Genomic DNA, 11,267 nt, shown 5'->3' on the forward strand with positions numbered 1-11,267 from the left:
TGTATTTTTAGTAGAGACAAGGTTTCACCATGTTGGCCAGCCTGGTCTCAAACTCCTGACCTCAAGTGATCTGCCCACCTCGGCCTCCCGAAATGTTGGGATTATAGGTGTGAGCCACCGCGCCAGGCCCCATATACTACTTTTGGGTAAACCCAAGTCATTTGTGTTGTTTTCACTTCAATAGCCTTGACATGCTATCCTTAGTTGTTTTCCTCTTTCCTTATCATATTCAAGGAAGTCTGATCTGTGGTTTCTATCCAAACACTAGTTCTTACTCCTGAATTTACATGTGCCGCTGGGCTTTTGTTTTCCTGTTCTTTCTTGTGCAAAATAGCTCCTGATCTTTTAAATCCAAACTTATTTATTATAAGTAGGTGCAAACCTGACTTGGTTAGATTTTCTGCTCTAGTCATGCCAAGCATTTACATATTGAAATACATATTGCTTTATTATAAATTATTTTTTCTCGCTTTCGTATATTATTTTTAGTTAGGGCAATGTATTAATTTGGAAGGGAGAATTATATTGGTAAGTTATGTTAGCAATTAATTCCATTTCAGGATATAAATGGGATATTATGGCGTATTTATTATAAGAGGGAGAATTGAGAGTTTCTGTCTTACAGAACAAGGGAAAGTTGCCAGAGAATTGATACTGGACAGCAGTGTGGAGAAAGGTTGAAGGTGGTAGTGAATGACCACCTGGAGACAGGTATTTTTATCAAGGGTCAGGGAACTGGAAATGGCATTAGGGCAAGAACAGCACAGTCCCCCACTTCCCCCTCTTTGTCTTTGCTCGTCCTTTTCCCTCCACCTGGGATGCCCACCTTACTTCTCTTTACACCTGCATGTTCTCCATTTTGTGGTGTAAAACCTTATTCTTTCAAAGCCACCTGTGACCTCCTCAGGGTGGAAGAAGACATAGGCAAGGCAGTGAACAGTCAAGTACCTGGACGCTGTGCTAGGCACTGTGCACGAGTTCTCAGTTCTCATTCATTCCGCCCAAGAAGGAGAGGGAACATGCACACTTTTAGAATTAAAATGAAATCTAACTACGCCCCTGGCTTTCCCTTCCAGTATCACCAAGGTGAAGGCATAGCAGATGGGAAGAGACGGGACTGTACCTGAGGGCAGTGTGGTCCTGTAGCTTGCGTCACCTGCTGAGCCATACCATCGGTTAATTGTGAGAATGGCAGCATTGTGAGAAGCTTTTAGGTGGAGAGCAATGCTAGAAAGGGTGGGCTTATGCCCATCTAACTTTTGATTTCAGACACATATTTGAAACTGCTCTTTGTTTTTTGTTTTTCTGGCCCCAGACTCATAATTAACCAGTGACTTTCCTTAAGATCAGAGTCCACTTAGCATCTACTGTTGTCCACAGAATCCACTGTATGCCTTGCTCCTTATCGGTGTCCAGTGTGTATACATTGATTGAGTAAAGTGTGTAAGGTCTATGCAAGTTTTCAAATGCTTAAGGAAGTCTATAGTGCAGGAAAAGGTCTCAGCACATGTAAATGTGGCTGATTGTTTAGCAGATATAAAATGCATAACTTTATCCCACATAAAGTCAGGGTGAAAGATTTTGTTTTATTAACACTTAAAAATATTTAAAATTGACATTATCACTGTCTGCATTATGCAATTGAATTTTCTTAGGTGAACATATTTTTTAGGCCCTTGTGGGTAGCTTATTATTTGGTAATACTTAAATATTCTTTTTTTTTTTTTTTTTTTGAGATGGAGTCTCGCTCTGTCACCCAGGCTGGCGTGCAGTGGTGTGATCTCAGCTCACTGCAAGTTCCGCCTCCTGGGTTCACGCCATTCTCCTGCCTCAACCTCCCGAGTAGCTGGGACTACAGGCGCCCGCCACTATGCCCAGCTAATTTTTTGTATTTTTAGTAGAGACGGGGTTTCGCCAGAGATATCTGTTAGCCAGGATAGTCTTGATCTCCTGACCTGGTAATCTGCCCAACTCTGCCTCCCAAAGTGCTGGGATTACAGGTGTGAGCCACCGCACCCAGCCTGAATACTCTTGAATGTATCTCATTTAAATATAAATCTTTCTATCCTTTTGGAGGAAAAGCTGAGGATTTCAATTGAAAAAGTAAAAAAGCAACAAAAGAAATCTAGCATTTTCTTAAGTTTGAGTTAACGGGAAATAATCTCTTTACTTAGGATGCAAAGCTGGATCCATGTTTTCAGTCTGTCTTAGAGACTTATGTCAGTTACAGAAATGTTTATGTGGTGTTTTTTCGATAATGGAGTTCTGTTATCTGTTTTCAGGTCCTGTGGGAGTAGGGCTGAATGAACTGAAACGAAAGCTGCTGATCAGTGACACCCAGCACTATGGCGTGACAGTGCCCCGTGAGTTCTGCGCTATTCGGTGTTCCCACGACTACACTTACAATAATTTAAAAGTTTGAAAAAAAATTATTTACAAAAATTTTTTAACTTGTTTTTAAAATTTTTGTGGGTATATGGTAGGTGTATATATTTATGGGGTACATGAGGTTTTTTTCTTTCTGAGACGGAGTCTCGCTCTGTTGCCAGGCTGGAGTGCAGTGGCGCGATCTCAGCTCACTGCAATCTCTGCCTCTTGGGTTCAAGCGATTCTCCTGCCACAGCCTCCCGAGTAGCCGGGAGTACAGGCACAGGCGACCACACCCAGCTAATTTTTTGTGCTTTAAGTAAAGACAGGGTTTCGCTATGTTAGCTGGGATGGTCTCGATCTCTTGACCTCATGATCCATCTGCCTTGGCCTCCCAAACTGCTGGGATTACAGGTATGAACCACCACGCCCGGCCGAGATGTTTTGATACAGGAATGAAATGCTGAAATAAGCACATCATGGAGAATGCGGTATCCATTCCCTCAAGCATTTATCCTTTAAGTTACAAACAATCCATTACATTCATTATTTTAAAATATACAATTAAGTTGTATATTTATTGACTATAGTGACCCTGTTGTGCTATCAAATAGTACATCTTCATTCTTTGTAACTGTTTTCTTTTTGTACTCATTAATAATGATTGCTTAATACTTCCCAAGCACGTATGGTATCAAGCACTGTTCTGAACACTTACTCATCTAGACCTCCCAGCTGCTCCAAGAAGTATATAGTGACATTATCCCCATATTACAGAAGAGGAAACCAAGGCAAAGTAGTTAAAGGATTTCCCCTAAATTACACAGATTTTTGGCAGAATATTTGTTAATCACAGCTTCCCTACTCTTAGGTTTTTACGGTGAATTTTAGTACACATATGACATCAAATTATTACTTACAAATTTTCTTCTAAATAAAAGTCTAACAATTCTGTTTCCTAAAATAAGTGCTAATGTTTTCCAGAGGTTTTTACCAGCTTTAAGATTAGAAGAATCAAATCACAGAGAGCTGAAGGAGACTTACTATAATATAAACCTTTCTTAATTACTTTTTATATGCAGTAATTGGCAGATAGTGTTAAATGGGCTTTTCGTGGCTATATAGTTTAAATATGGTAAGCTTCTTTTCAGTACACAGAATTAGATTTATTTTTATAAAAGTAGTTTTTGTAGGCATTCTTACAAATAAAATGTGATGCTTGAAACATTTTGATCTGCAGAATAAAAGCCATTTGACTACTTAATATGTTGATATTAGAAAGCTGTCTAAAAGGCTAAATTGAAATGTTGGCCTTTTCAAGCAGTTTTAGTACTGTTTTAAAAAATTTACTTGTATATTGCCCTTAGCGATGTTCTCTAGTTTTGGAAGAGTTCAACTTTATTTTAAAATTATAGTTTTCTGTGACCTCAAGTTCCTTCTTTTTACTACTTTTTCCAAATTATTGTTTGTAATCATTTTCAGTCATAAGTTATAGGACTGCTGTTTTCTACCAACAGAGATGAAAGTTAATGAAAATGTGGAACGAGGCAGTTTCTTTTTTTTCCCCCATAGTTATTCACCTCTCTTACAAAAGCTGAATTCCGATATAGAAGTTGTTAGAAAATTTTACAAAACGATTTTTAAGCTTACAGGTGAGCAATTATAGAAGAGACCTAGAAGATGCAAAAACAGATTACAAAGAAAAAAACAAATTTTTAGACTTCCTACTGTGTATTCATCTCCTTTGTTTGTCTTAATTTTTGTAGCCTTGCCAGTCAAGTATAAGATGGTTGATATTATCTCTATTTCACAGAGAAGGAGATAGGGATGGAAAGGATATGTTGACTTGGGTTCCATAGATGATGGGTGCACTTGGATTCGAAACCAGGTTTTTTCTGATACCAGTTCTCATGTTCTTCCTCCTGTTTAACACCAGCAGTCCTTTAAAACTGCAGACTACCTTTGTTGTATTCCACTAAGTAGTCAAAACTGACTTCTTTTGAAGATGAGAAATATCCATAAGGCAATCTATCCTTATGAGAGATGTGATATTATGGAAGGACCTAGGGCAACAAACACACTTTAGCCTCAATTTACCCAGCTGTTTAAATGTTTGCCTCTGAAGTTGTTATAGAAGTTGACAATATTACAGAAAAGTTGTGGGGCTGGGACTCTCCAAAGAAATCCCCAAAGTAGTTACTTTTCACCCTGATTTACTTTTAGACAGATGTTAATGTCAAAAGATCTTCATATAGTAATGTTTCGCAGGCTTGCCTGAGGATAAGAATCTCTTAGAGTTCTACAAGAAGATATGCCCAAAAATCTGTATTTATATAGCAGGTGATTCTTGATATCAGACATGTTTGGAAAATACAGCATCAAACCACTGTGATTTAATTAATTAAAGAAGAATATATTTTAAGAGTAATTTTAGAATTTCAGATAGTTTTGCTTTCTAAAATACTTTGGGCAGAGTCTTGAATATTGGAGAAAAGTGATTGCTTTGATTATACCACCAGTATTGTTTGATGTTTATTTCTATAATTCTCTTTTTGAAAGCATGTATTACATATCCACCAGAAAATGTTATGGAGTAAAGGAACTCCTGCACATTGCTGATGGGAATGTAAATCAACACAATCATTTTAGAAAACTAAGTAGCAGTGGCCACCAAAGCTGAGCAAACATATACCCTTGACCCAGCAATCCTGGTCCTACTGTACACCCAATGGAAATGCCTAAGTACATTCACCAAAAGACACGTACTGAGATATTCTTAGCCATTATTCATAAGTGCTCAGAACTGAAAACTACCCCAATGCTTATCATTTGAATGGATAAGCAGAATGGAGAAGTATAGTACATGCATACAATGTAATACTGTAATGCAATGAGAATGAATAATCTGCAACTGCATGCAGCAGTAAGAATGAATCTCACAAATGTGTTGAACAAAAGGAGGCAGATACAAGAGAATGAATGAGACAGTATGATTTCATTTTTATAATTGCAATAAAGGCAATATTCATATGTGCTGTTAGAAATCTCAAGGAGTTGGGTTAGAATGGGAACCCAAGAGGTGATTCTGGGGTGCTAGCAATTTTCTGCTTCTTGTTAGAGTGCTGGCTACATGGGGGTGTTAAACGTGTGAAAAGTAAGGAAGATATATACACTTTAATGTGTATATATGAGTTATTGTATCATACTCAGGCTTTTAAATCTTAAAAGGAAATAATAGTTTATTAACGGTAGTTTGCTGATTTTCTGGTTTTCCTAAAGTGCTATAGTTACGTAAATATTTCAAGAGGCAGCTAAGTGATTTTAAATAGGACATCTCTGTACTATTTTTGTAACTACTTGTGAATTTGTAATTACCTTAATTTTTAAAAATTATTTAAACGGATGCTAAATCAGGTGCTCGAGCTAAAATGGCTGAATGAGCTATATGAAATGTTTAAAAATTATCCTTGTAATAATATTAAACACTCAAAGTTGCTTTTCAAGAAAGTGGTGGCTGAAACCCTTGTTTTCTGCCTTTTGCTCCTCTGTGGGAAGTTTCTTATTGATTGATTGATTGGAGAGATGGAGTCTCACTACATTGTCCAGGCTAATCTCAAACTCCTGGCCTCAGGTGATCCTCCTGCCTCAGCCTCCCAAAGTGCTGAGATTACAGGTGTGAGCCACCATGCCCGGCCTGTGGGAAATTTCCTCCTTGAAAAGCAACATCAACATTGTTTTAAGGCTATATAGGTCATCATCAATAAATCTGAATGACTATTAATACAACCAGTCAAAAGGATCTCTTGTGCATTAAATTAAAATAAAATAGGTAACAAGAAGTATTACAGTAGACATCAAATACTTGACGGATTCCAAAATCTGTGTAGTCTAGAATTTGGGCATTCTAAGTCAACCACATCTATTAATCACTTTCTGTGGTTCTCAGAAAGATGTGTATTGCAGTTTTTGTATTTTTGTAGGTTTTAAAGCATCCATGTTCTAGACAACTTCTTTGTCCATAGGATACTTCACTTGAATTTTCTTTTTCTTTTTTTTAAAAAAGGCGTTATAACTAGGGTTCCAGTTAAAATTTTTTTTTCCTGTCTCCCCAGGGCAGCTATTTTGGCATATTTTGGGGAAGTGGGAAGAGGACTCCTATTTTGTTTTCTATTTTGCCTTAACTGGTCTACACAGTGGGTACTCAGTGAACTGTGACGAAGTCCTGCCTGCCTTGTGGTTAATAGGCACATCTTTCCCTTGGAATCTTCTCATAAGAATTTCAGATCTCTTATTCAGGATTCCTCATTGTAAATGAGTTCATGAGGTTCCTCTGGAACTCATTACAATTAGGCACTGACATTCTTCATCAGTAAAATAACATCAGACCTAGGTAATTCAGGTTGATTATGATAAGCAAACAATTTGGTTGTAGACACATTACCTTTTAAATGCATGTGGCAATGTCATAAATGTCTTGTTCAATTACCCCTTGATGTGGTTCTAAAAATATTTTAACCCTGCTGTGGGATGCCGTGTGTCAGGGAAGTGATCTTTCAACCATGTGTTGCAGATTTTCAACCAAAGTGTCCTGCCATCATAATTGAATAAAGGCAATCTTTTCTCTGTCCATAAGAAAGAAATCAATGCACAGACAATTCTCAATTTTGATTTTCAACAATACTTTTTACTTAGGCCTACTATTTGCTGAAGGAACACTAGCAAATAGCAACAACAAAATTGGTTAAGTAACCATAAATGAATATTAAGCCTAAACTCCAAAGTAGGGCATTATACTAATTTTAATATCTCTCACATTCTTGGATATTAATTGTGTTATATACACTCAGTAGGGTATTTTTCTGCTGTAAAACTTTAGTCTTTGTGATAGAATACAGTGTACCAGTTTAGAATACAGTATACCAGTACTTCATGCTGTTCCTGTAAAGAGTGTGACATTTCATTTTAAAGACTAGCACTACCTCTTGGTGCACCACCTGCAGAACAGGTATGAAAAACTGTTTCAAGAGACCTAAGCATTGTATTAAAATATTGTTGCTAACTAAATAAAAGGGAATTAAACTTTGGGATATAATTTAAATTAGTTGGATTTCATAAATTCATTACTTTTTCTATTAAGTTACATTTCCCCTACTTCTCAGATTCTTTTTTATAACATCAAGATGTAATTGGAATAAACTGCATATATTTAAAATGTACAATTATATCAGTTTTAGCATCTGCATACACATGTGAAAACATCACCACAGTCAACATAATGAATGTTTCCATCTCAAAAAATTTCCATGTGCCCTTGGTAATCCAGCCTTCCACCCTGTTCCTAGGCAACCACTGATCTGCATTCTGTCACTATAGATTATTTGAAATGATTTAGTATGTTATCTAAATAGGATTATACAGTATGCATCCATTTTTGCCAGACTTTTTCCACTCAGCATAATGAAAGATTCACCCATGTTGTTTCCTACATCAATAATTCATTCTTTTTCATCCTTTTTCATTCTGAATAGCATTTCCTTGTATAGAAGTACTACAATTTGTCTATCCATGCACCTGTTGATGAATATTTAGGGGTTTCTTCCTCTACCCCCATTTTTGGCTATGATAAATAAAGTTATTACAAGGTTTTTGTACAAGTCTTTTGACAAATATGTTTTTGTTTCTCTTGGCCAAGTAGGAGTGGAATGGTGAGGCCATATGGTTTAATTTTTTGAGAAACTACTACACTGATTTCCAAAGTGGTTATACCATCTTATAAACCACCAGTAGCATATGTGAGCTCCAGGTGCTCCACATCCTTGCCAACACTTGCTATAGTCAGCCTTCTAAATTTTTGTCAGTGTAGTAAGTATGTGGTGGTATCTTGTACTTCAGTTTGCATTAACTAATGACTAGCATGATTTTATGCAGCAGTCCCCAACCTTTTTGGCACCAGGGACCAGTTTCACAGAAGACAGATTTTCCACAGACAGGGCAGGAGGGGATGGTGTCAGGATGAAACTGTTCCACCTCAGATCATCAGGCATTAGATTCTCATAAGGAGTGCCTAATCGAGGTTTCTTGCATGTGCAGTCCACAACTGGGTTTGTGCTCCTAATGCCACTGCTGATCTGATAGGAGGAGGAGCTCAGATGGTGATGCTCCCTTGCCTGCCTGCTGCTCACTTCTGTGTGGCCTGGTTCCTTACAGGCCACAGACTGGTGTGGCCTGGGGGTTAGGGACCCCCCATCTTCTTTGGTAAAGTGTGTATTCAAATCTTTTGACTTTTTTTTTTTTTGAGATAGAGTCTTGCTCTGTTGCCCAGGCTGAAGTGCAGTGTTGTGATCTTGGCTCACTCCAACCTCCATCTCCTGGGTTCAAGCAATTCTCCCACCTCAGCCTCCCGAGTAGCTGGGATTACAGGTGTGTGCACCACTAAGCCCGGCTAATTTTTATATTTATAGTAGAGATGGGGTTTCACTCTATCGACCAGGCTGGTTTCGAGCTCCTGGCCTCAAGCGATCCACCTGCCTCAGCCTCCCAAAGTGTGAGATTACAGGTGTGAGGCACTGTGCCTGGCCCATTTTAAAAAAGTGGACTGTTTGTCTCGTTACTGAGTTTTGAGAGTTCTTTACATACTCTTGGATACATGTTCTTCATCTGATAAATGTGTTACACATAATTTCCTTGCAGTCTGTGGCTGACCTTTTCATTTTTTTTTAATGGTGTCTTTTAAAAAGCAAAAGTTTAATTTTGATGAAATCTAGTTTATCATTTTTTCTTTTATGTTTTATAATTTTTCTGTTCTATGTAAAAGTTATTTGCTATCTCAAGGTTGCAAAGACATTCTCCTGTTTTCTTCTGGAAGTTTTACAGTTTTAGGTTTTATATTTAGGTCTTGACCCATTTCAAGTTATTTTCAAGTGTTGTTACTTAGCAGACTTGCCTTGATCCTGATCTCAGGGGAAAACAGCTCCATCTTTTACCATTAATATAACGTTGGCTTTATCAGTTTGAGGACATTCCTGTTACTCCCAGTTTGCTGAGATTGTCGCGAATGGTGTCGAAGTTTTTAAAAGATGCTTTCTCTGCATACATTGAGATGATTGTTTTGTCTGCCATTATTCTCTTAATGTTGTGAATTCTACTGCTTTTCTAATGTTAAGCCAACCTTTGGGTGTGTGTGTGTGTGTGTGTGTGTGTGTGTGTGTGTATTTACTAAATTATGGAAATGATTGAATTTAAGTTACTATTTTATTATTTGTTTTCTGTGTGTCTCTTCTGTGTTTTATTGTATTTTTCTTCTTTTTCTATCTTCTTTTGGATTATTTTAGTGTTTTTTAGTTTCCATTTTAATCTACCTGTTGACTCCCTGGTAGTATCTCTGGATTAGGTTTTTACTGGTTGCTCTAAATATTAAAGTATGCATATCTAACCATTCATGATCTGCTTGCAGTTTAACTTGGTGTCATTTCACATAAAATACAGAAACCTGGAAGTCATTTAAGACCCTTTCCCCCAGCCTAATCTTTTTGTTTTAGGTGTCAAATTTATTATTATATTTGCATACATTGAAAACTCTATCAGACAATATTATAACTTTTCTTTAAAAGAGTCATATATGTCTTAGTGAACTTAAGAGGAAAAAAGTAGACTTTTACATTTATACAATTATTTGTTCTTTCTTCATTCCTGAATATAGAAGTTTCCTTCTTATCATTTCTCTTCAGCCTAAAAAAATTCCTTGAATATTTCTTTCAGAACAGTCGGCTGTGAATTCTATTAGTTTCTTTGCCTTTATTCTTGAAACACATTTTGATTAAGTCTTTTCCTTCAGTGCTTTAAAGATATTATTTTATTGATTTCTTATTTTTATGATTTATAATAAGAAATCTGTGACAGTTTAAATCATTATTCACTTATGTGTTCTGTGTTTTTTCCTAGCTGCTTTGAGATTTTTTATTTATCTTTGGCTTTTAATAGTTTGATTATCATGTGTGTAGGCATTATTTTTCCCTTCTGAGTGTATCCTGTTTGGGATTTGCTGAGCTGCTGAAATTGGTAAGTTTATGTATTTCACCAAATTATAGAAGTTTGGGGCCTTTATTTTTTCAAACATATTTTTCTGCCCCAATTTCTTCTTTCCTATCCTTCTAGTACTCCTGTGACATATATGTTTTCTCCTAGGTCCCTGGAGTTCTATCTATATATTTTTAATCTTGTTGTTGTTGTTTAGATTATATAATTTTATTGCTCTGTCTGCAAGTTCACTGGCTTTTTTTCTGTCATTCTATTATTGGGCCCATCTAGTGATTTGTTTCTATTGGATATTTTTATTTTTCAGTTCTACAATTTCTATTTGTTTTTTCTTTATAGTTTCTGTTCCTCTGCTAAGAATTTATATTTTTGTTCAGTTCAAGTATATTTTCCCTTACCTTTTCAAGCATAGTTATGGTACCTGCTTGAAAGACTTTGTCTAATCTAACTTCCAGGTCATTCAGGGTTGCCATCTGTTATCTTTCCCCTTGAAAATTGGTCATTTCTTTTTTTTTGGTTCTTTCATGTTGAATAATTTCAGATTGCATTTTGGACATTGTGAATATGATGTTGTATTAACACTAGGTCTTGTTACAATATTCTGCAGAGTGTTGATGTTTTTATATTTTAGCTTCCAGCTTCTTTTATCTCACTTACCCTTGTTATATTGATTTGGGTCTGTTAGGGTGCAAGGATTAGTCTAAGACTTGTGTGCGTGGTTCAGATCTCAGCTCAGTTCTTTATGCCTTTTCTTCATTGGCTTAGATATGTTTTGTGCTACTGTTATTCAGGGGTTAGGCTGAGACCTGTACATCCCACTCTCAGTTCACTTCATGAGGCCTTTGCCATGCTAGTTTGAGTTTGAA

General features: G+C 36.6%; 1 protein-coding gene across 1 annotated transcript in view; it reads left to right on the plus strand.

Moving 5' to 3' along the window:
- The window catches only part of MPP7 (membrane protein, palmitoylated 7 (MAGUK p55 subfamily member 7)), a 238,906-nt gene that overhangs the window by 217,879 nt on the left and 9,760 nt on the right, over positions 1 to 11,267 (plus strand). Inside the window, exon 17 of the mRNA XM_011949216.1 lies at positions 2,283 to 2,363. Coding sequence (XP_011804606.1) covers positions 2,283 to 2,363 — 81 coding nt within the window. The remainder of the gene's footprint in view (positions 1 to 2,282; positions 2,364 to 11,267) is intronic.

This window comes from Colobus angolensis, unplaced genomic scaffold (assembly GCF_000951035.1).
Source record: "Colobus angolensis palliatus isolate OR3802 unplaced genomic scaffold, Cang.pa_1.0 Scaffold293, whole genome shotgun sequence".
In the NCBI taxonomy this organism is placed as follows: Eukaryota; Metazoa; Chordata; class Mammalia; order Primates; family Cercopithecidae; genus Colobus; species Colobus angolensis.